Source organism: Pipra filicauda, unplaced genomic scaffold, assembly GCF_003945595.2.
Source record: "Pipra filicauda isolate LSUMZ 115617 unplaced genomic scaffold, ASM394559v2 scaffold210_size2929891_pilon, whole genome shotgun sequence".
Taxonomy (NCBI): domain Eukaryota; kingdom Metazoa; phylum Chordata; class Aves; order Passeriformes; family Pipridae; genus Pipra; species Pipra filicauda.
Genome location: NW_024104322.1, coordinates 2401075 through 2426782, shown reverse-complemented (window position 1 = coordinate 2426782; position 25708 = coordinate 2401075). Strand labels below are relative to the sequence as shown.

The 25708-nt window shown below is 42.5% G+C and overlaps 1 protein-coding gene across 2 annotated transcripts in view; it reads right to left on the bottom strand.

Moving 5' to 3' along the window:
* The window catches only part of ST7 (suppression of tumorigenicity 7), a 143278-nt gene that overhangs the window by 91937 nt on the left and 25633 nt on the right, over nucleotides 1-25708 (bottom strand). The window contains exon 1 of one of the 2 annotated variants that reach the window (XM_027731060.2): nucleotides 12497-12899. The exons of the other annotated variant lie outside the window; for it this stretch is intronic. Within the exon in view, the coding sequence (XP_027586861.1) occupies nucleotides 12497-12518 (22 nt within the window). The 5' untranslated portion in view covers nucleotides 12519-12899. Of the gene's footprint in view, nucleotides 1-12496; nucleotides 12900-25708 lie in introns of those variants that run through there. 2 annotated transcript variants of the gene reach the window in all.

Here is a 25708-nt window from a genome sequence, read left to right as displayed (position 1 = left end):
TTTAGCTCTCACACTTTCCAAATCACCCACAGTTCGAGAATGTACTATTCCAAGATCTTCCATGTTGCAGACTTCCCTCTCTCTTCTAGCTTATCACATCTTCAATTTTCTTGTTGTTCAAGAACGAAGATGATCTGATCTCCTCCTTCAGGTTTTCAACCACTCTTCTTCAGTTTATTTCAGTCTCCCAAGATCAGCTACTTAGCCCGTGCTTGATTTTGCAACAGCTTGCAAAATATATGTTGTGCTCAACTCCTGTTTTTTTGTCAGAATCTCAAGTTTTAAAACGAGCTCAAGTTTGGTATTTAGATACAGAACAGAACATAAACAATAGGCTGTTTGGTGTAGAGAAACTTTTATACTACCTTGAACAATGGCTTAAGTGCTGACTATTACAAATAATATCCTCCTAACTTTAAGGTGGCCCTTCTCATCTCGTGCTGTCAGAATTGTTGACTCTGCTACTACAAGAGACATGTCTCTTTCAACAAGGAAGTATCTAAGGAAAGCATGGCTGCATCTATGTGTTGGGCAATACTACCCATTTTCTTGGCATCCTCCAAATATGTATTGTTAGCTTTTCAGAAATATCACCAAAGGGCCGACTGCACAGCAGCAAGATGAAAGAAAACAAGGTTATTCATTTGTTATGCTTGGAAACCACAGTTCATCTTCAGCAGATGCGAACTTCAAACCCTTTATCCAAGGTCATTCATGCTTGTCAAGAGACTTGAGAACACAGAAAACAAAGGTGATATTTCATTTTGAGTTTCTGAAAACTACAAGGAGTACTATGAAAGACATTAAAACCAAATCCAATAAATCATGATGACATTTTTACATGAATATTACTTTAAAGTTCTTTGACCTGCCTGTACTGCTTTGATGCAGTATGTACATTCTTGTACAGTGGTTCATGTACATTCTTATTTCAGCTAAGAGAGTTTATTTCAGCTAAGAAGGTTTATTTCAATTAATCTGAAACCCACACCTTGTTAACTCAATTTAGTCCCAATTGAGAGTCTGTAGGGCTTTTTATACCATACTAATTAACCTTTTTTAAAAAACCCCACACTTTTATTTAAACCTAAGTCAGAACATATTGAGACAAACCTTGTAAGAGATGATGTACTATTTCTGAGAATAGTAATCACAGAAAAGACTGATCTCATCAATCAGCCTAAGCTCTTAAGAATTCAGCACAAATGTTTTCAACACCTATTTGGGCCAAGTCACTCATGGCTCAAACTCACCCTGACATGCTGTTCCCACAGAAAAGGCGACCAGCTGCAAATGGCTAACACTCAAACTTGATTGCAGTGAGACAACTGCTGTTCTTGACTTATTTTTGCACATTAGCATGTTGCTATAGCTGGTGTGAAATCACTTGGACAGATAAAACTTGAGTCCATGATGGTTGGTTGTGTTTTGCCTTGGACTCATGTAAAAGGCCCTGGAAAAAGCAGCTTTATAAAGAACAAAATAAGTTACCTCTATTTTTGCTCATAGGTAGCTCTCTATTGGAAGAGGTTGGAAAAGACCTTCAAGTTCATTGACTTCAACCTTTGACTGATCACCACCTTGTCAATTAGACCATGGCATGAAGTACCGTGTCTGGTCATTTCTTGAACACCTCCAGGGATGGTGACTCCACCACCTCCCTGGGCAGCCCATTCCAATTCCTGACAACCCTTTCCATGAAGAAATTCTTCCTGGTGCTCAACCTGAACCTCCCCTTGCGCAGCTTGAGGCCATTTCCTCTGGTCCTGTCTCTAGTTGCCTGGGAAAAGAGACTGACTTCCATCTGGCTACAACCTCCGGTCAGGTAGTTGCAGAGAGCAATAAGTTCTCCCCCGAGCCTCCTTTTCTTCAGGCTAAATACCCACAGCTCCCTCAGCTGCTTCTCATATGACTTGCTCTCTAGACCCTTCACCAGCTTTGTTGTCCTTCTCTTAAATCGCTCTAGCACCTCAATGTCTTTCTTGTAGTGAGGGGCCAGAACTGGACACAGTACTCAAGGTGTGGCCTCACCAGTGCCAAGTGCAGGGGGACAATCACTGCCCTGGTCCTGCTGGCCACACTATTTCTGACACAGGCCATGATGCCATTGGCTTTCTTGGCTACCTGGTCACACTGCTGGTTCATGTTCAGATGGCTGTCGACCAGTACCCCCAGGTCCTTTTCCACTGGGACTCTTTCCAGACACTCTTCTCTCAGCCTGTAGCACTGCATGGGGGTGTTGTGACCAAAGGGCAGGACCCAGCACTTCACCTTACTGAATCTCATACAGTTGGCCTTGGCCCATCGATCCTGCCAGTCCAGATCCCCCTGCAGAGCCTTTCTCCCCTCCAGCAGATCAACATTCCTACCCAACTCAGCAAACTTATTCAGGTTGCACTTGATCCTCTCATCCAAATCATCAATAAAGATATTAAACAGGACCAGGCCCAATACTGAATCTCTCCTGAACACTACTAGTGATCATCTGCCAACGGGATGAGGCACAGCTCAGCACCACTCTCTGGGCCTGGATATCCAGCCAGTTTTTAACCCAGTAGAGGGCACTTGGTCATGTTCTTGTCCTATCATGATTATCTTATTTGCCAATTATTTTATCAATTAACATCTTAGATTACTGTTGACAAGTTTATTTTGATTAGATTTAATTCTGACTATAACCACTGATAACTTCTGCTATTATTTGACTGGTTGTCCTCATTTTCTTCTTCAAAATTATTTATTCAGACCAATTTTGTGAGTTTGGATGCTAGAAAGCAGAAGCACAGCCAAACAACTGTGATTCAAGTTTAGAATTTAATAGTTGAAATAGCTGTGCATCTTTTCCTTTGAAAGGTATTTCCAGAATGAACTTCAGAAACAGTACTAACATCCAGATTTTAGCAAATTTAAAAAAAACCCAAAAAACAACGAACCAACCAAAACAAAAATCAGCAGAAAGCAATCAGCAACCTCCAGTAGCTGATTTTTAGAGATGAAATTATAGTTTTTGAAAGCCAACCTGATAGTATGATCATCCCTTACCTATACATAAGGCAGCACCTAAGTCAGCTGCAATGCAGGCTTCCCCATACCGCCCGCGATATAGCTCCAACACTGATTTGTCAGTATGTCTGAAATGCTTCTGGAGATGAGAGGGTAGTCCAATTTCCAGATATATGTAAACTTTTGGAGTCCCCACACACAGGAATAACAAGATTTACAGACTGCCATGGTATTGAACTCCCTGGCAAGAAGCAGGAAGACCACAGCTTCTCATCAGCGATGATATGCTATATAGGGAGACAGGCTTTTCCCTCACTAGGAAAAAACTACTTTAATTTCAGTAAACTAGTCTGTTAAAAAAAGGCAGTTAATAGTTTTAACTGACAACAGTTGTAGAAGTAAAATAAATAAAGACACAGATAAATAAACACACATACTACATACATAAACAAAAACTGGCAGGTTCTTTTAAACTCCTCTGTCCATAGTCAGATTGTTCAATGACATAGAGTGCTTCTTTCTTCCTCATGTTAAACCAAAGCAAATCTGGAGTACATACAAACCAGTGTCCCAAAGGACAATAATTGAAAATGCAGACGCCCATATTTGCTGCCAGCCTGCAGACAGCAGCTGCTGCCGGCAGCGACTCGCTCTACAGTGATGGCGGCTGCGCTGACGTTCCAGATTAGAGAGTCATATCTCTTTGTTCCCCCAGGGGAGCCTCTCTGTTTAAGGGGATACTATTAAGGATGATGGTAAGTCCAAACATAAGCCTTTTCTTTTTGTCCTTTTGAGTAATTCTGTGTATTTATCTGTATTTTATGGAAGAATTAATTGAATGTCACTGTAGACAGACAAACAAGACATAACCTAACTAAATGCCAGGCACGTAGTTCACTAAACTGCTGCAGTACAGGGCACTGTTTGAAATCTACAGCTTCATTAAATCTACAGCTTCATTCCTCTCTGACAGGCAGCCAAGCCCCACAGAGAGTCTAAGTCATTAGCACACATGCAATGCCCCAGAGCGACCAAGTGAATGTCTCTGCATCCAGATGGTCACTGTGATGCACAATGCCCACAGCAGTGCCACCTTCCATGGCGTGGAGGTGTAGCCTAGCACAACGAGAACCCCAGCTGTGAAAATACTTATACCTATGGAAGATAAGTTTAGAAAAGGCCTTTGAATGCCCATTCTCTGTGGGACCCCTCCCTGATGTGACAGACCACTAGTGCTTTATCTTGAGTAGGCAACTTAATATCTCTGTTATTGTAGCTGTTGTATCCCTGTGGGTGGGGGCAATATTCCCTAGTCCCACTATAATGTGGCAAGTGTAAATGACACTAAATATAAGGCAGTATGTCTTATTTAACACCCAAGAAATCCTTCATCCCATTGCTATCTCCTTGTGCTATCAGAACACTCCAGCCAAAGTTGCAGAGAGATATCTCTAGCAGGTCAACAATCGTAGAGGAATCCGCTCCCGCACAGAACCACTCCTGTCCTGTGACCAAAGACACTTTATCCTCCTGTGTGATGTTCATGTGTTAGGCCTCTCACACTTCCGTGGGTTCCTGGAGGAACTTCCACTCTTGAATGTGATTCTTACAGATTAGATCTTGTTGCTTTTTAATCTGGCTGCTCATTTCCATCATTTGGAGCTTTTCTCCATCCATCCGCACAAGCAGCTCGATTATCAATCGATTATTCGCTCTGAACAGCTTATCTGAAGTTATCATTGCAGACCACGCAAGCAGCAGAGGATGCAGAGAACAGTCAGGCTGATGCATGTTGCAGAGTCAGAGGAACATTTTCCCTGGCTCATTTAACCCTCTAGCAGGCCTTTGCCTCCATCCATTGCCTTTAAAACTTCCAGGGCTTTGCAGCTAGACTGCTTGTGGATGACAAAGCACTTCATGAGATCTTCACATACAACTTGACATGTTTCTTTGCCAGCTAATTGACATTTCTCATCTACTGTATTCTCTTTGATAACTTAAATTAAGGTCTGAGAGTATTTTATCAGCTGATAGTTTGAGTGACTCATTACTACCTACTCTGATGCAAATACAGCGGCACAATTTACTGCCACTACAACAGTCCTAAATACTTTACTAATGACAGTAATGAATGCAGTTGAGAGGAAAAAAGGTTAGTGCCAATATCTTCCACATTCAGGTCCTTTTTAAAATGTTAAATATACCTTTTTAGCATCTTTCAGTACTGCTAATTATAATGCTTTTCTCTTCTTTTGTGACCAGCAATATTTTAATTGTGCTAAGTCAGTTCAGAGTCAGTGTCACTCGTGTTAGGTATCCATAAGCCAGTGATTTATACAGTTGAGGTTCTGCCTGGGATGTTATCTTCTTGCATAAGTTTTTACTTTTCTTTTAGCACAGGTCTTACAAGTAGAGTCCACTGCCATTTTTTGACTTCCACGGAGCTGTAATAGATGCCCTTCCCCTCAGGATTTGCTTTCTAGCAGTGCCCTCATCATACAATCCCTTACTGTTAAAAAATGCAGCAAATACATGAAGTTAAAAATATCTAGTCTCCTTTTTCTATTCCCATCCAGGAACTTTAAAAATATGTAATTGAGTATATTTTTCTTCTGCTGCACTTGCACAACTACAACTCATCAACATCAAGACCATATCTTCTTAAAACTTCTTGATGTGCTATAAGATGGGTACTTCCACACTCAAGTGAGTACAGTAGGAAATCCAAATACACAACAGCTTTTCTAGACTCATTCCTAGCAGTAAAATGAAAGTTGGCATTTGCAGATTGCAAAATCACTGGGCTAATGAGTGGCATGTTAAATGTGAAGGTTAAGGGAGATGGCTCATGTTTCCATTGGCATCTTCAAAATCTCCTCATGGCTTCTTAGGCTACAGTCCTTTTGAGCACAAGGCACTTTCATCCAGAGCTCATTCCTACCACTCTCATCTTTCTTCACTGTTCAGTCAAACCTTTACAAAAACAGCATAAGGGCTACAGAAAGTTGGAAAGTTCCCACTATAGCTATATACTTTCTCTGACAAGCTCACCAACTTTGTATCATTTTCACCTGAGGCTCCTCCTCTATCTAGGCTGAAACACTATCTCAGCAACCCTCAAAGTATGCACCAAGGAAGACCTTCCCAGTCACTCAGTTTCACAAAAGAGGTCAAACATGTCATACTTTAATTTTGTATTGCTGCCATGTAGTTTCACAAGAGTTTTCCTTCCCCTGTACTGATCAAAACACCTGACAAACCTCATTTCCAAATTAAATTCATAGAGAGAGCTAGGAAGTCCTAAAATACTAATTCCATCTAATTATGGGGAGCAATGGCACATTTCCTGGTCCAGGCAGAATACGGGTTCACTTCCACTCTCAATTTCTCAGCATCTGAAGTTGATCTCTCAGTGTAAGTTTCACCTTGACGAAACACAGCAAAGTCAGACAATTTTTCACTGAGCTACACCAGATTCTGGGTAGCAAGTGTTTTTTTCTCTGTAGTTTTACAGCTTATTTTGCTAATATAACATTCTGTCTTTTTCAATAGGGAACATATTGGCATTTTTAAGATTCTTTAATCTCCCATTATAGATAGTAACCTTTATATGACAGGATCTAAACAGTGACATCCCATCAGTATTTTCACTAAATGGAAAAGATACCTATTAATCTAGAAAATCTGGAATACTCTGTCTCTCTGAATCCCACATGCTTTTTTCATGGCACTTAACAGACCTTTTCTTGGCGCTTGAGGGATCAAGCAGGGGATTCTAGCTCAAACAAAAAGAGATTACTTAGATTCTTCTGTGAATAAGTTTTTTTTCCAGGCATGACAATTAATTATCCCTAAATTACAATGAAACACTACTGCTTTTACCCCAGCTCAAATAATACGACAGAGCTCTCACTGCTTATACTGCACTTCCTATCTAGGTCACACAGCCCAAAGGGACTCTAATAATCTTTCAGTTGTCCTTGGGTATGAGGATTTATCCCTATTTCTGGTCCTGTAAATTAAACTGGTCAAAGCTGAAGCTTGTTTTCATCTCATAACATTTTGCAAACATGTCAATTGATTCAGCTCATATCCGTCACTGGCTCTAACTTGGAGATGGGTCCTGCTTTGAGGGAAGTGCTGGTCCCCCCAAATCTAAATTATTCTATGATTTTTATCTTAAATCTGAAAGACCTTTTGTCATCTTTGACCCATCACAGACCTGTCCACTAATTATAGCTCATGTTTTTAACTATGGCAAAGACCAAATGATTTGACAAGCAAAAGGCTACCTATTCACTTCATGTACCTTCAGATTTCTTCCCCATTCCAGAAGCTCATGTGTGGACACAGCTACATGGGAGATTAGCACTGTATTCAGTAACTCTACATCAGACCCTTGCAACCTCTAAACGAGATAGGAAAGGGGATCCAGGGCTGCAAGAGACAAACTACCAAAGACTGTCAAATTCATGAGTCAGATCCAGCCTGTGAGATGTCTCAGTTCACTTCTTCTTTGTGGAGGAAGAAAGGACAAGGTGCACTTAAACTCTTCCGACAGTGCTTGTGAACAGCTCAACACAGTGAATTCAAATTGCCATTCGTGCTGCCGGAGTAGGAGGGCTGCGCTTCAATCTCCTGTCCTCCTGAACATGCAGTTAAGCCTTGGAGACCATACCTCAGGCATCTAATAAAGTGGTACAGCCAAGGGAGTTTACAGAACCTGCAGAACCCTCTCTTATCTCAGGTTTGTACTTTAAAAATATGCATTCATTTAGAAAATAACAATACTAGCACTCGGTAAATCCTCAAAATCTACTGTAAGTGGAAGGTGAGACTACATTTTCTCTCCAAATACCTTGAAATTTCACTGATACATTTGCCAAGTTTATCACAGCTTCTGTAATCTCAATCCCTTTCATAACCCAAGTTTACTCTGGCATCTGATACTGCTGTAGCCAAGCCTCATTTCGACCTGGTTCTGAAATTTTTTCAAAAGTCCTGACTCTGTGGGGAACAACAGGAATCTCAGCAGCCAAATACACAGGTTTAAAGTTACAGCTTCTGGTACTTTCCTATAACCTCTCTTTGATGTACTGTTGCCTGAGAAACCAGTGTGACATCACTGTGGAATTGTGGCTATACTTACTGCTACTTGCTGGTCTTGGCCTTTTAGGATGGCAGTGGGCTATTTATGCTCAAAAAAGGAGCATTTTGGTCATCTGCTGGTTCAGTGGAGCCCAGTCTTGCCAAGGTATCCCACCAGAGTTTCAACAATCATGCTGCACCCTCCCTTTTGCTGCTGCTCACTTAACCACCCCATGAACCAGCCTGGGGAGCCAAGATGCTCAAAACTACCTGCAAAAGTGGTCAGGTTTTGGCTCATTTTCCCACAGATGGGGTGATTACCAGTGCTGAAAACAGAGGAGGCAGGCACATCAGCCCAGGATGGCAGCACCCATACTGATCAGATTGTTCTGGCTCTCAATATCTGATGCTAAGGTCTCCCATTTCTCCACTGTTGGCTGCTGATGTTTTGCAGGGATTTGTAAAACTACTTTTCTGACGCCATAAAATCAATTATCTTGGTGTAACCTTTGCCATTTATTACATTTTGGCTGGAAGAGAGTTTGGGAAAAAATGCCTAGGAACAAAGGTACCTCCTGAACAGACAGAGCAGAAGACAGTACAGTGCGCCTAAGCAAGCACAGCAGTTTTTCCTGGCACACTTAAGTGGGCAAGGTTTCCCCTTCTCCACAGCCGTCCTCAGCCTCCCCCCAGAGAGCAGCATTCCAGCATTAGCCTCGCGGCAGAGGAAAGCTCCAGATGGCCTTTGGTTTTGTATTTCTCCAGCCCTTTGGTCAGCCCTCATTTGGTCCAGAGTCCTTCTGCTTTCCAGAGTGCAGCTGCTGATCTACCAGACAGGGACCACCATGAGCATCTCTCAAACAGCCCAGGCTGGAAGAGTACTTCCCAGACAACCTCCCCTATAACCCTCACAGTTCAGCACTGCTGTTAGGTTAAAACGCCCCAGCATGAACAAACATAGCAGCATTGAGAACATCACCTCAGACTTCCACAGCATGCACCTCGGTCCTTTTAACACCACCAGGGCAAGCGGCATGAAGGGGTGTGATTCCCTCCCTCGCAGCTTCCTACTGAGTTTCTCTGCGGTATCTGAAGCACATATGCATGGTGCACATTCTCAGACACACATGAAATGGCTCTCTGAGCCTCTCTGCTTGCTTTATAGGCTCTGAACTGCATCCTGTCCCATTCCTTACCAATATAAAGACAGATTTGATGGAGTTGCATTCCCCTGACCTCCCCCTACCACTGCTAAGTCCCACCGACTGTGACTGCTCTCACATTTTCGTTTAATTTGTGCTTGTATTGTCTCTCATATAGGCCTGCAACTGACAGTATTCCTAGTTAGACAAGGGATGCTTGCTGGTAATTTCTGCTAGGTTTGGGATCACCTCTTCTTCCTGAGCTGAGGGTGTCCTTCTCATGGGGACCAGCCTGTCACTTGTTCAGAGCCCCATCATGTCCCCGCTTCAGGGCAGCACTGTAACACTATTTCACCTTCAAAAAGACTTAATTCTCAACTCAAGCTTTATCAAAGCAGATTTTATTCACTCCCTCCAGAATGTGAAACTATTATGGAAATCAGAAAAATCTGTCGGGTCAGCAGGAGGGGTGGTGTGGGATGGACAGCTGCCTCCTCATGCACGGAGCCCCCTGACACTGCCCCAGCAGCATGTCTGACAGTGGATCAGCACAAAAGCACCGAAGACGAAGGGTCTCTGGCGCATATGTTTCCTGTGGGGATTATAAAGAGGACATGTGACCAATGGAAAAAAATGACCATGACCGTACAGCAAGTACTCTGCCACAGTGCAACCCTTCCACAGACACTTCCTGGGTTTTCTGCTTTGCACTCTCTATCCTTGCTCATCATGTGCTGGAGTGTCAGCAGATGTTTGTGCATTGCCTGCTGCCTTATCCCCCTTTATGGGCCGGCGTCACTGGCTGTTTGTCTTTCCCTCCACCCAGGAGGTGATAAGCAGATGCCTGTTCCTACAACAGCCCTCAGACTATCTTTTACTGCCCTTCTGACTGCTGCTACAAGTAAAAAGAAAGACCAGGATTTGAGAGTTGGTTTGACATTTAAAATATTTTGCTACTGAGTGACAGACTAAAGGTTCTGAACCAGTATTTGCTTCTGACCATTTTTCTTGTTTTTTTAATCAGACAGAAGAGAAATAAAATCCTAAACACTATGTGTAAACAACAGGATTAAAAAAAATGAAATCTGTTCATTTAATGCTTTTTGGATAGCAGCAGCAAGGGCGTCTGTTATATTTTCAAGGTCCAGATGATCTGAATATTTTTATTTCATTTTGTATTACTTTATGTTCTAGCCAGGTAGAAACATTAACAATTAGTACCACTGTTATCATTTGATGGCCTGGAAATACGAAGAAGACAGGAGGAAAGGGAAGACCAAAAACCTCTTAGCTGTGACTGCATTCTGATTAAAATAATTTTGATACTATCTTCTGTCTTTGAAAGCAAACCGGCTCTGCCTCCAGCAGTGGTGTGGGCAGGGCTGGTTACGCAAGGACTGGCCTGTGCAGGCAGGTGTGCAGGGGGGCAGCACCAGTAACTCCACTCTCCTCCCGCCTGCCAGCACCTGGCAGCAGTAGGCAATGGGGCAGCCTGTCCAATTTTCAGAGGAACTCTTGGGCAGGAGGTCCAGGCCTGAGCAGAGGCGTATGGGAGTTGGTCTGAACAAAGGCGAGGCCACCACACTGCCCTTCTCTTCGTCAGGTCAGGGACTGCAGGCAGAGACCAACCACAGCCTCTGCTCGAATCGATGGCAACTAGCCATGTTCTGCTTAACCCTTTTTTTAAAAGCAAATAATGTTTGTAGACCTCTCTTGGAAACAGATAGTGGCTGTCACGGAAGCTCCCATCACCCTTTCCTAAATTGTGGGAACCATGGAAACAAAAACAGCCACAGCTGCTGGTGCACAAGCCAGTTATTTTAGCCAATGCGCCTTGTAACCCAAGAAAATGAACAAGACTGAACAATCTGAGTAAGCACTATACCTTTCTGCAAGAGGGCAGGTAGGGCACTGATTTTATCTCAGAGCACGTTCTGTGCATTTTGCAGACAGAGAGCCCATGGATACAGAGGTCGGGGCTCACAGATCTGGCAGGGCAGAAATAGACGCAGCTACATTTGGCATCTCTGCTCATGCTCCGCTGACCCAGAGCTGCAAACATGTTTACAACTGTGCATGAAAAATTCGTCCCCAAATAAAAGAAATCTAAAGGCAAATTTTGTTTTTGTCCTGCCTGACCTTGACCATGACCAGGTGGCAGAGGAGAGAGGGAGCTACCAGAACCAGGTGACAGGACCAATTAACCCTTTGGGAGCAAGGGGTTTGACAGCCAGGAGGATGTGACTATGAGGTATTCCGATGCTCTTGCCACTTCCCAGGAAGAGCCAAGACACAGAACGGGTCCCAGCCTAAGTGCATGGAGACATTACACCTCACTGCACGGTATAATGCTCTATAAAAGCCACCACTTCACATTCAAATGAGACATGTTTTCAACATACAGTACTATTTTGTGCACAAAATACAGCGTGAACCGACTGTTTTCTATTTTTCAGTCACCCAATAATCACTGGATCAGACTGGTCTCCACACAGCCGCACTGTCACCAGCAGCATTATTTATACATAAACCCCCAGCCTTCCTCCATGGACAGATTTGCCAGGTAGGTAATTGTTGTTCCCACTGAAGCAGAACTGGCTTGCTTTCAGTGACATGCATCTGCACTGCTATTATACTGCACTGCTATTATACTTCCTCGGCTAAGATTTTCCAGAACAAAGATCAGGAAGAAACAAATAAATGATCCTATTATTTTGCATTTTTCACCTCATATTTAGAATTCCACCCAATTTAATTTTGGATTCTGCAGTTACAAGAGGGATTGCATACAAGCCTCCTTTTTCCCAGACACAAAAATGAAGCAAATTAGATAGTCTTTTCCTGCAGGTTAAATCACTCTCCCCAACCTCTCGCCCATCTAATACTGCAGCATTTACAGTCCCCAAACATATCATCTGACTAGTGCATTCATTAAGAGTGTTTGCAACTCCTGGTCATTGACAGATGCAATCTTATCTATTGACACATTCAAGCAAAACTGCCTTTTCCCCCCATCTTTCAGTGGCCTGAATTCAGCAGTGCTGACAGCCCTATGCTGTCTTGCTGCTTGTATCAAGGATGTACCCACAATAAGGAGGTAAATGCTTCCCCTCTGGCATTTTTCATCCCTTCTCAAACAGGCAAGGACCACAGCTTTTAGCCCACGACCTACAGCAAAGAGAATGCAAACGCGGTGGGTAGAGTGAGGAAAACAAGCCCTGTACTCAACAGAAAAAGGATGTAAGTGGGATGCATTTACTTACATGAAGATTCAGTGCCAAACATGGCTCTCCCCAGATGCTGCTATTTTAAAAAGCAAAGAAGAAAAGAGTGGAAGACAGAGGGAGCGTATGAGAGTAGGGATGAGACTGCTACGCAGCAGGGGTCATGAAGCCAGACAATGCAGTCCAGGCTATCCAAGCTGCCAGATTCTTCTCTCTCCTCCTCTCCCGTCCTCTGCTCAACACCGCAGACAGCTTTTCCTTGCAACCGCAGTGAAGGTCCTTCTTCAGGAAGCAAAAACCAGGAGCTTCTGTTTTAAATCCGAGTGATAAGGGCAGGCTAGCGTCCTTTCCGTGATACCGGCAGGCAGGAATAGGTATCAGCCACCAGATACTGCAATCCCCAGCCCCTGCTCGCCGTAAGACAATAGCGGAGCTTATGCACACACGGGATGACGTCAGAACACTGCAAAGACTGACTGCTGCTAACCCAGAGGCTCGGAGGGGGCTTGGACAGAGCAGAGCGATTCAGATGGGAATTCCTTTGTCACAAAAAGCAGAAGACAAAGAGCCAGACCTATATTTCCCTCCGTGATGCTAAAGCTCCCAGGCGGAGCTGTAATGCTAGCAGGAAAATATCTGCCTTGAATTTGCTCTACTTTTCTCAGCTGCACGAGATGCAAAGTGTCTCTGTGCTAATGGAATAAATTTCAGGGACACATATCCTAGTAAATACCACTTATAGCATTTCCAATAAAGAACAACCACAAATTTCTATCAATAACTCTCTTTATTATTTTTCCTTCAAATAAATATTAAAATTCTGGGCCAATCTACATTTCAAACCTAATTTTCACATCAAAGTGTTATCCAACTGTCTCATTTGCTTAGATTTATTGTCAGAATACACGCAACAATGCTCTAACCACAATAAATAAGTCACACATCTAAATAAAAATAAAACCACTAACTGAATTCAATGATAAAAAGGCATCCTAGCAACCAAAGAAATATTTTCCTTATTTCTTCTTTATTATTCTAAACCATTTAGATCTAGCGTTTGTTAGCCTCTGCAAGTGCATTTTTAGTGTACTGAATTTCTTTGAGTTTCTTTTTTTTCTGACACTCAGTAATTGAAAAATGTTCAAACATGGAAACAAAGCCCTAAGTTAGCTCCTTCAGTCCTCTCACAGACAATAGGAATTTGCCTGCCTTATGCTGGTGAGGGTAGCCAAGGTAGTAAGCTGATGGTTAGAAACTACCAGACATTGGGGGCTATCCATGGCTGTCTGGAGGGGGTAAAACAAAGAACAATTCTGCCAAGTCTCACCGAACACATATGTGCAGTTCCCAAGATGGCAAAGACTGGAAAGTACTGCTGGTGGATGAGGAGAAAGGAGGCAGATGTAGGTCCATTAAGTGAAGCATTTAAAGGAAAACAACCACCCCTCCCATTTCTCAGGTTTTGTGGGTTAACAATTCCAAACACTCCTGCTGCTCCACGTGCCAAGGGGGTTTGTGCTGTTTGCAAAATACACAATACCACCATCAGCAGCAGGCTGGAAAAACAAGTACTACTGAAGGCTGGGAGGACCTGCCACCTGAGGATCTCAGTGTGCTGAAATCATTACGGAACCAGGGAGTTGATGGCTCAGATGTTAACAGTCCCTTTGTGTTCTGCACACACCATGAGAATATTTAGGACCACTAGGCTCATGGGAGCATTTAACTGTATTTCATCTCTGGAACAAAGCCATGGGAGAGGCCATACCCTGGGGTGACATCTTGCAACACACTTTCTAACAGGCAGCTTTTAGTCTCTCCACCGGCAGACAAGATGCCAGTGAATGGTGACTCAAATCAACCCACAAATGTCATAAATTAACCAGATGTCCTCAAATCTGTACTGAAGCATCTGAATTAACAGCCTGGCTATTAACAGTCATGAATATTTGCAGTCACCTGTGTGCTCAGCACTGGGAAGCTGTGTCCAAATTGGTTTTGACTATAATGACAGTGGCACAAATCCTCTGACAAGGACTGTAGCTTTGCCGTTCCCAGAGCTGAATTAGTTATTTTGACTATTTGGAGCGAGTAACACCTTCTTCTGTCAAAACAGGTTGATAAGAAGCTGCGGTGCATTGAACAAAACAAGTGTCCTGGCTGGGCTTTCCAGCAACTGAGGCAAGTTCACAAAAGAAACCTGTCTATCATGTACTAGTAATCCTCGAAGCATCTTAAAACACAAGTCTCTGGAACAAAAACCCAAGTGCACTCATGCAATGGCTGAAGAATAAGTTCTGCTCTGATGAGCAGATCGGACCTTTCCACAGCATTGTTTTCCAAGGAAGATGCAAAACCTCAAGGTTTTTCCAAAGACATCCTTGAAGGTGTCATGGAGTACAGGCCCTCTGCCAAGTTCTCATTACACTGACGCATACAGGCATTTGAAAAGCCCAAACAACCTATGCAGTATCTCTAGAAGGATTTCATAACAATCTGTTTCATTACTGTCAGGCTTGGCAGGTCAGTACCTTGTGGGGATGCTGACCCATGACAGGACACTGAAGGACTTTCTCTGATTCTTTTACAATATACCTTCCAAACATTTCTCCACAAGCCAGCATATTTAAAGCAGCAATAATATATGCTGTGCAAAGCTCTCTCCTTTATATTCACATCTGCCAGAGAAAGGGATGTGCTTCTCAACCACTGCCACTCCTGGAGCAGATTTACTTTATTCCTCAGTTTATCACTGCAGAAGAATAATACACATATTTTACTTGGTTTTATAAGGATACATGTGTCTAAACCCTAAAGCATAGTTTGAGTTTTAATAATGAAGCTGGATAATGAAATGTTAAATTTTTTATACAAATGTAAATTTCTGCTTTGAAGTAATTTCTCTCTATAAAGACAGTGCAAGCAGAAAATCTGAATACCAAGAGAGGTAGATTTGTACACGTGCCTTATGCTGATCTACTAAAGTACAAATCTTTATTCTTTCGTCACTAGAGAAATATTTCATTTTGCACTTAACCTCCTTTTTCACAGGAGAAACTCTGGGAATAGGAAATGAGTCCCTCCCACCTGTGAGGTTCTCCTGTCCTACTGCCCTGAGTAGCTCACCTAGACAGGGGAGGTCTCAGCTGACTCCCCCCACGGCAAGGGAACAGGTCCCACACCTTTGAGTCTCTAGAGGGGAAGTACAGGATAATCTCAATAGGCCTCAAAGGTGGGTAAGGATTTTTACTAGTTAAACTTGGCTTTATTTTCCAAGTACCCAGTTCTGTAAGTTTTGTAATGCCTGAAAACTGAACTTTTCTTAAGACATTAAAAAATTTAATGCATTTAAGGAGCTATTGGAAACGTCTAAGTGACTGTGCAGTGAGTCCACACCATTCAGCAACCCCCAGAACGAATTTATTTTGCCTCTAGTAATGTTAGTTAGTTCCCTCCTAAAAACTCAGTGAGACCCTCAGCCACTCACACTGTGACAACCTCCAGCTTCTGTCAGTTTTGTCAGTTCTGGCAACAGCTGCCATGCCAATTATTGATCACCATGGCACCCACAAAATACAGCAAGGTGTTTTTTTGTGCTCTATAGAAAAATGAAGCCAAAGAGCAGCACGCCTTACGAAGCTACAGCTCTTTGGCTTTACACTTTCTCTGACCTTCTTTTGGTCAACTCTGCTGACCCTTAATTATCTTTAATAGACATCCTTGGTGAAAAAGTTGACATTGTGATTACACCAGTGTAATCTAGTGTGGTGCAACAACTTCAGCTTCTCATCTTCCAGGGTCACGTTATTTAAGGTACAAAGCCCCCAAAGAACCAAGCCAAATAGCCTGCACTGATGCTATGACAGAGTCCCCGATGCAGAGGTGTTTTCCAATACCTCTATCAATACATGAAGCCAGTGTCCCAGAAGGTAACTTTGGAGCCATGGCCACGGGGAAAAGGAGCAGGGCTAGCCGGACTGGAGGAGAGCCCTGACAAGCCCTTTCTGGCAGGAAAGTGGGCAGTGGGGCAGAAGTTGAGTGGGGTCCGCCAGCTTGGATTACACAGCATTCAGAGCCAAGGAGAGCCAAGAAAAGCATGTTCCACTGGAACAAAATGTCTAAAGTTCTTCATTTGTGGAAACGCCAGCATGTTTTCACCAGGAGACAGGCTGGACAGCAAGGAGCAGCCCAGGGAGGTGGCTGAGACAAGACCACACCAGGCAGCCAAGACATGGAGGCAAGGGGACTGGCTAGATAGTGAAAAATATCCTTGAACATCTGAGCTGTCTGGAAGTCCTCAGTGTTCTCCTCATAGCCTGCTCTTATCATCTTTTGTTCAAGGTTTTCCACCCGCATTCCATATTTGCAACTTGCAGTTCCCTTGTTAGGTTGGCACAGAAAGGAAGGAGACTGCTAGCAGAAAAGAAGTCAAGACCTTTGTCCCGTTTAACAGAGAAAAAGGATTTTACACCAGACTGACTAACGGACGGCAGGGATGGTTTTTTCTTATTATTATTTGCTCTTGTGTTGATTTTTCAAATATTTCTGTGCAGTCCATATTTCATTTATGCAATGCCATTTCATGTAAAAATTCTTTTTCTCTAGCATTTTTAGGCAATTAATGCCTGGAAGAACTAAGCTTTTTGAGTAAACATATACATGTATATACACATAAGTAACAAGACAGACTGAAGATCAAGAACTTTTTGCCACCAAAAAAAATCTTTTTATGTCTGTGTTGGTCCTTATCTGAGAGATGAAGTTCAAAAGACAGATTGCTTTTTAAAGAAGAGATACAATGAACCATAATAGCCAATTATTACATTGTAATGCCTTTCAACTTCACTTTTAATGAAGATCTTCGCTTCAGCACAGCTCTGTAGATGATTACTGCAAGCCATTTACCATGGGCATGAAGCAGCAGATGCTCTGCAATTAACAGTGGAAGTTCTGTGTGTTCTGCCTCTCCCAGGCCACCCAGCCATCTGGAGCACATCTAATGGACATGAAGCTTCAGCAAGTATGAAATGGTAAAGTACTACACACAGAAAGCTGTAAGTAAAGAATACTGCATAAAAGAAAGAATATAAGAAAATATTAGCCCAGGTTAACTACCTAATTCTAGAGTACGACTGAGACTGTAGATCATAGGCAGGCGTCAAGCTCTCTTCAGAGGACTCAGTGTTTGCTCCTTGTTAGACTTAAGATATTGAAGAACCCCCAAATCTTTGGCTTCTGCCTTCTCATAGGAATCAGGAACTTCTGTAGGCAATACAGCCTCGAGATACCGAGCAACAGAGTATCTGTTTCGCCCCTGGACTCTACTTGCCTATCTGGCATCCAGTAACAGGGAGTGACAGAACAGAACGGTATTCCCATTCCCTACAACACAGGATACAGAACAAACAGTCCCTTTTCAACAACTTCCCTTACAATATTCAGTGTGAGACTAGTAAAAAAGGCAGTATTATTTTGTAAGTGGCAGAGTATAACTCACCTTCTGTATAACACTGCCAAAAGATCAGAATGATGATTCACCTCTCTTTTGTTTTGTTGGTTTGGTTTTCAGCTTGGTTCGTTTCCTTTTAAACACAGAACTGTTTACCCACAAATAGACAGTTACCAACACAGTATGACATTCTACTCCCTGTGTGCAAATGACATATCAAAACCAAATGAGATGTGTTATTTTTTCAATAATATCAAGCCCCGTGGCTCAACAGAGCATGTGTAATGGCTTCATCAAATTACGAGAGCAGTTTTTGTCCCAAATGCATGCAACTGCGTGATGAAATGGGGCCACTGCTGTATCTGAAAAATGTCCCAGCAGAAGACACTACTTCTCAATACAATCCAAGGAGAACTTAGAAACACAGGAAGCATCCAACTCTGCACTGTTGTTAAATTAAATAAACTTAAATCACCAGCTACTTAGGTGTCGTTTTAAAAGAATAAAATATTAGAAAAAAGATTTTCTACACTGAGGGAAATACTTAAAATATTTTAGGGTTTTATTTTATGTATCCTAATATCAGGGTCATTTCCAAGGATCTATGCCACGGGACTGCACACGAGGTACGCATGAAAGCCTCAAATGTCAGAGTGAATAGAGGTGGTTAACAAATTAAAAAAACAGATTATAAACAAACTGTCATTTTTTATGCAACTCCGAGGGATCACAAATTAGGATTAAGGTCGACTCATAATAAACCACATGCAAACTGGCATCAGAGGGAACATGTGTGCCCCAGAAAAAACACAAATATCCAATTTATCTGTATAAAAATAAGTCACAGAGACTTAGAGGAGTAGCAAACATTGCCAACATTGCATTACAATCTGCATTAATAATGTTTGATCTGATGCCAAAACTTCATGATTAGCAGAAACTTCACGATTAGCAGAAAGTTTTGACTGTTGAGAGAGGGAGATCAAATTTACACTACTTCTCAGCCCAAGTAAACACACTAAGAACATTCAGTCTGACATTACAAATAGCCATGATTTCATCGTACATACGGGAAAAATTAAGGATGACTAAGCCCTCAAGGGAATATGCACAGAACAAGGTAGGAAGGTCCCTGCTGGACGGGTGAGTGCTGTGTTGAGCACACTCCCCAGCAGACATAAAAGAATCCATAGCATAACCATAGGAAAAATAAATCAATTGAGAGTTTTATTTTTACATTCCTAGGTGGGCACTCCTGTGCATAACAGTGGACGAGCTGATACTGCAGCCATAAATACAACACAGTTGCAGAGTCAGTGGGGAAACCAAGCGCAGTAGAAACTGTTGCACTAGTTCCACTGGACAACATCATAGTCATTTAAGGATTTCAGTTTTCCCAAGATGCAGTACTTTGGTGGTGTCCCAGCCCTTCTTTCCAGGGTTTTCACTCCACTTCCATGCAGTGCCATCCCTGCAGACTGAAGATCTAAAATTCCTCTCTCAGAATAAAGATTAACTACAAAAATTAGTAAATGTTTGGATAACTTGATTATCATAGCTTTTCTTGACAAAGAACAGCTTCCAAGAGTCAATAAAACAATCAAAGCAAGTGGCTTAGGTATACAGTTAGAGGAAAATAAGATTAGAAAAGGTGGTGGTATCTGCCACTTCATGACAGAGTGAACTGTACCAGCAGCCTTCTCACCTGGCACCAAGCATAAAGGAAAACTGCAGAGATTCACAAGTCTAACTCCATGTGGAAACGTCTTAGATATACAGTAGACTTTTACTAGGAGCTCATGGCACTTACTGGTTCACAAAGTGCCTCTCACAGCAAACCACTGTGCTGTCAAAGCACAAAGCAGCCTCAGTAACTACAGCTTATGCCTTCAGCCTGGTGATGGTCAGTGTATGAACACCACGTAGAACTGTAACTTCAGATGGGCAAAACAGTAAGTAGCACTTAAAACTTGGTGACAATTAAATGATCAGATATTAACACTATTCAAGTTTCTCAGAATCCTCCCTCTGAGCAGACCATACTGCCCAGGGCCAGGGTTCTGATATCCCCCTTGTTGGCCTCTCCCCTGGAGTGGTGGTACCCTCAGAGCTGCTGTACTTCACAGCGTAAGGAGAGAGAGGAGACATGGAGGTTGCAGCTCCCAATCTCCACAACCCTCATCCCAGAAAAGTCCTGATCAGCATGATTAGAGAGCACTGATTTTCTGAATTAGTTCTGTTCTTGGTTCAGCAGTTGCCAACTCCAGCAGTGCCCATTTCCCTCCACTGACTACAGGGAAAGCACACAAAGTCAGGTTTGAGCAGCTCAAGTGCAGACGTCTACATACATAGAGAAGAAATGTCTCCTGTGTGTTTGTGAGTTTTAGGGGAAGCACTGGAAAAGGAGAAGGCTATGCTGAGGTCAGGGGGCCCATAATTACAGGAAGAAAAAGTAGACCCCCGCACTCCAAACCTACCTTGAACTGTAGCCTCCGCTATGGGTACAAGTTCCCCCCGAACCTGTCCGAGACTTTGGAACAATCAGGTCATCTCAAGAGCAGGTTTTCAGCTCAGAGAGACAACCTTTTGCCCCCCTGCAGCTGCAGAGATCTGCATTACACCAGTGATTTTCTGATACTCTGAACCACTGTGACATTTCTCTGCCTTCAATGCCATGAAAGATTCAAGGTCTTGTGTCTAGTACTGGGTGGCAGACAGAGTTTATCAACTCCATCAGCCCAGGCAGGAAGGTCATGCCGAGTACAACATTTTCAGATACATAAAGTCAATAAAATCAGCAGGCATCACTTCGCCAAAGAGTAAGTCTCCCCTGCCATCAGAGACATGCCTTCTCCTAAGAGATTTAAGCATGGACACACATTCCTTTCTTCAAGTAGAAGGCTTTGTGGCCCTTCTGATATACCTGATTCGTTTACTTAATTCCACCTAATCAGTTGTCAAACCAGGCCGAAGAGCTTCGCCTTGCAGCAGAGCAGATGCACACAGCTCTGCTCAGTCTGCAAGGCAGGGAGATTGTGTCCAAGCATCCCTTCTTGATGCTTGGAGAAACCCATCAGCCTTTAGATGGCCACCAGCTCTGCTTAGCACTGTTGGCTGTCAGTGTTATTTACCCACTTGAGCCTCCGGCCCTGTTTACACTATGGGCAAGTACTGTTTTATACCACTTATCCTTCGCAGAAGATGGTTTGGTCGTTGGCCAAAACGCAACCTCAAGCACAAAGAACAACTCGCCTCCTGTGTTCAGTTGGTTCAGGCTGCTCCTGCGGGCAACCCAAGGGCAGAGGCTCACAGATCCCTTAAACTTCAGTCAAATAGCATCAGAATTATATCTCGTGCAAATCTTTTTAAATGACAACTCTCAAGAAAATGTATTTTGAAATAAATGACACAGACTGTTGTGTCTTCCTTCAGCCTGGAAACTGAACTGGATGAAATGTGGTCCAGTATGGCACCTTCTCCAACTCTGACCTTCACATCTCTTCGTAGAAAACTGGTACAGAATTACAGGCTTCACTACTTTTGTTGCTGTGTGTTTGACTGAAATTGGTACAACACATTACAGGTAGGGAAAAGCAACGGGTTACGTACTTGAATAAGAAAAGGGCGTGTATTAACAAGTGTCCAACTATGAACATACAGCCTCCCCTGGCATGCAGTGTCAGGTCCTAGAGAAAAGACCTTAGTGGAAAGTCCTACTATGTCTTGATCATGTGCTCAATATGCTCCTTATTGCAGCTACATTTCTCGTGTCTGTGCAGAGAGAATTAAGACTCTTCTGGGACATTGCTTTTGTTGTATGAATACCAGAGCAATTATTTTTACAGAGTATATTCTATGAAAAAAATAGTTCACTCAGGTCTACTTTAGCCCTGCATTACAGATGCAAATGAAAGCAACACATAATGTGAATTTGTATTTCACCAATAAACTAACCCATCACTGACTTTTCATTGTCCTTTACTAGTTTGAATTAACATCCATTTAAATGTTACATTTAACAATGTACTTAACTTACATTTCACTTAAAGAAATGCCAATCTTACCGTTTTAGTTAAATGGGGAAGATTTTCCATTGAATTTTTCATATCATCACATAATTCAAAAGCACAGGGGACTATGACAACTCGGGGGATTAAGTCTCCAGCACTTCCGAAAACTTTTCTCCTTGTTCCGGGGGGGGTGTTGAGTGCTTCCCGGAGCAGTTCCCCATTGCCAGCAGTGTCTGCCTGTGCCAGTCATCTCCTGGAGCAGTTCCCCACTGCCAGCCATGCTGAAAAGACAGGGAATTTCCCTTTGGGGAGCTGCCGGGGCACTTGCTGCCACGTGGCTCACAATCACCCAGTCCTGGTGCCGCTCCAGTTCATCATTGCCAAGTGGTTTTGCTCCATCGGGATCCATGCTGCTGTCTCGGTGGCACAGGACTTTTTTCTTCTAATGACATACTCTTCCAGGTTTTTCTCATTTTAACCAAGGGGGAGGGGGATGGCTAGGTGACATTTTTTCTGCTATTTATTGTTTTTGTTTTGTTCTCCATTTTTTTTAGTAAAATTGTTATCTTTTTTTCCTCCTTCATTCAGACTCCTCTTAACTTCAAAATTTGTCAATATTTGGGGAAGGGAAATAAACAGAAGAGAAATGGAGTTTTACCTCATTAGAGGTCCCACCTCCTGAACATATTGTCATTAAATCAAGACAAGCAAAAGCTTTTATTTTGCTCTGACATAACATTAAAGATTTTAAAAACTTCCTTGTTGAAATGTCCCTTATGTGTTCTTTGGCAAGGGCCTGCCCTGGCACAGGCAGTGAGTGGGCAGACACCCACTGCATGCTCACTGTGGAAGACAAAAGGGAACTGGAATATCTTACTGCAATAGCCACAGTCATAGTTCAGCTCTGCTGCAAAGTGCAGCAGATTTACGTGCACTAAGCTACAGAGCCAGATGTCTCCAAGGCAGGAGCTTTCTGAAGGGGTAATTTCCTGGCTAGCTGCATTTTAAGTATGTATTTTCTTTAAAATCTGTTTTTTAATTTTTTCTTGGTTTATATTGTTATTAATATTTAAAACAGAGTGCTTCACTAGTTTATAACAGACAAGGACTACTATGTTTCCAGCAGTAAACACAAAGCAAAACCAGATCAAACAAAAGCCTAAAGGGGCAGGTGACAGATAGTGTGGACAGCTCCCTTGCAAAAAGCCATAGTGAAGTGATAAATCACCCTCTAAAGATAATTCAAACAAAGCAATACAGTCATGTCCATAGATACTTACTCAAGCCAAAATCCAAGTTGGACGAAATGGGTACAGCAAGGTGGCTACTTGTTCTACCTATCCAGCTACAGCTATGCTCAGGTCCCAGCCCTGCCTTTGCCTGCTCCACACTTCCTAATCCAGAGCTCTGTAGCACCAGTGTCTGTCCTTCCCCTCATGGAGCATCCAGCTGTTCCCAACACACAGTCAACTCCCTTCTCTTCCCAAGCCCACAGAAAAATCTTTTCCCCTCTCTTCTGCTCTGACCCATATCCTCTGCTTTAAAGGCTCTTCGAAATCATCACCCAGAAGCACAGGTTGCAAGGGTATCCAAGTCCCTGTCCAATCAGGTTGCTCATAGTTACATCCACCTCAGTTCTGAATGTCTCCAAGGATGGGGACTCCACAGCCTCTCTGGGTAACCTGCTCTGGGGTCTGAACACCCTCAGAGTAAAGAAGCATTTTCTCAGTCTAGGAAAAATTTCTTATGTGTGAACATCTGTGTGTTGCCTCTTGTCCTACCATTGGGCCCCACCGGAAATCCAATCTATGTAACCAAGTCCACCTCAAAGACAGCAGTCCCTCCTGGCCCAGAATGCACCATTCCTTTCAATCTTCTGATTAAAATGCCCTTCCAGGTCAACTAGAGATCCCTTGGATGAAAACAAGGATACGGCAACGTGCACAATTTATTCAAATAATGGTACTTAAAGCAGAAGGACACGTCATTTGATTCTTTTTGACTTCCTTTTTATCATGTTAATATCATGTTTTTTCCACATCTTTGGAATTAACCTCAAATTGAAACTAAGCCTTAAGAGCTGAATATTTTTTAGGCTTCCGTAATTTTTCCAAGATTATTCATGTAAGAAAAGTATTCTGTCCATCACCACATTTGAGGCAAAAAGATACATAATAAATTCAGCAAGTTTTAAGGAGTAGGAAGCTTGGATTTAAAAGCACAGCATTGTGCCTTCTCTGAATGCAGAGTTACTGAAGCATAAACATATATCTCTGTAAGGAACATTTTATAGTGAAAATTTTAACCAACAATCCTCAACTTTTGCCAAATTAAGACCCCAATAATGCTTAGACTGAACTAGGGTTAAGAGTGCATAATAAATAGATTTTAATACATTAATAAGTACTAGTAGTAAGCCACAGAAAGCATGTCTTCACTTTCCCCCTTCTAGCATTTAAAAAAAAAATAGAAATTGTAGTAGTGACAGGACCCTTTTGCCAGCCTAAAAGTACAGAAGTAACTCTCTCAACTGCACTCTAAGGAAATAAAAACATGCAGTGATGACATGACTAAATATTTCCACGTTATCAACCCCAATGAAACAGATTGTGTCAGAGAATTCTGAAGTTTCTGCAGATAAAAGAAGATCCTTATAACCTTTGATTTCCCAAATCAAGGACTGTTCCATAATGTGCCTTGGGAAACTGCATAGTAAACAGTATAGACAGCAGTTCAGAAACAAATAATAGTTTATATTTTTTTAAATTACAATAATTTTTATTGTTTCTTGAAAATAATCAGACAACTGTTTAAATTACTTTTTTGCCTTTGTTGTGAAACAATTGAAAGAGAGTTTCTGAATTTCCTTGATTTAAGGCACCACTGATCTCAGAGAAAATATGATCTTAATCACACCTCTGGTTTTTTCTTCCAATTGACAGATGAATTAATATACTGTAGGCAACAAATGAAACTTTTCATCCTCTTAAGATGCATCATTTTAGGTCACGGTAAATATTAAAAACTCGGTTGTTTAACTTTCTTTCACAATCAGATAAATCCAAAGTACTTCTGACAATACTGTGGCATCATTTTGTTGCTTCTGCAGCAGCCAGTTACAGATTTCTGTATTTCTCGACATAAAAAAGTCACTAAACCATGCCTTTAGAAGTTCTACAGAGCCGTTTCATGATCCACTTCAGTTGCATGCAGTTGTGGCACCGCTACCCTTTCAGCAGCCATGTGCTCACTGAACCAGCTGTGTTAGCCTAAGCTCCTTAAACGCATCTTTTGGTACTCACTCTCCTGAGTGGCATGTGGGAAACCAGGTCTGGGAATGGACTTGGCTGAGTAGAACTTGGGGAAGAGTACGTAGCAAGACCGGCTGCCCGCACACAGTAAGCTGCCACCACTGACCCACGGCTACCTCTGCCACCTGATCTGTGAGATCAGAGGGTTTGCACTACCTGGGATGTTATTACTGCAGCAAATGTTGTGATCATGATCATCATCATGGCTGGGCTTCGAGGACGAAGATTTGGGGAAGGATCTACCCACATTTGCTACAACCCCGCTGGTGGCTAAAGAGGCCAATATGAGATAGGCACGTCCGGTTGCAAAAGGCACAGCAGAAAGACTCCTTAGGTGGTATATTCTGCAAGCCACGATTCTTTCTGCATTGTCTTTTCTCCTCAAGAGTGATCCTGCGTGCTTTCTCAAAAGCATCAGCAGCATTAAAGATAGTGCGTCTCCAGACCTCCCAATTGGAGGCCAGAGTAGACCAGTTATGTT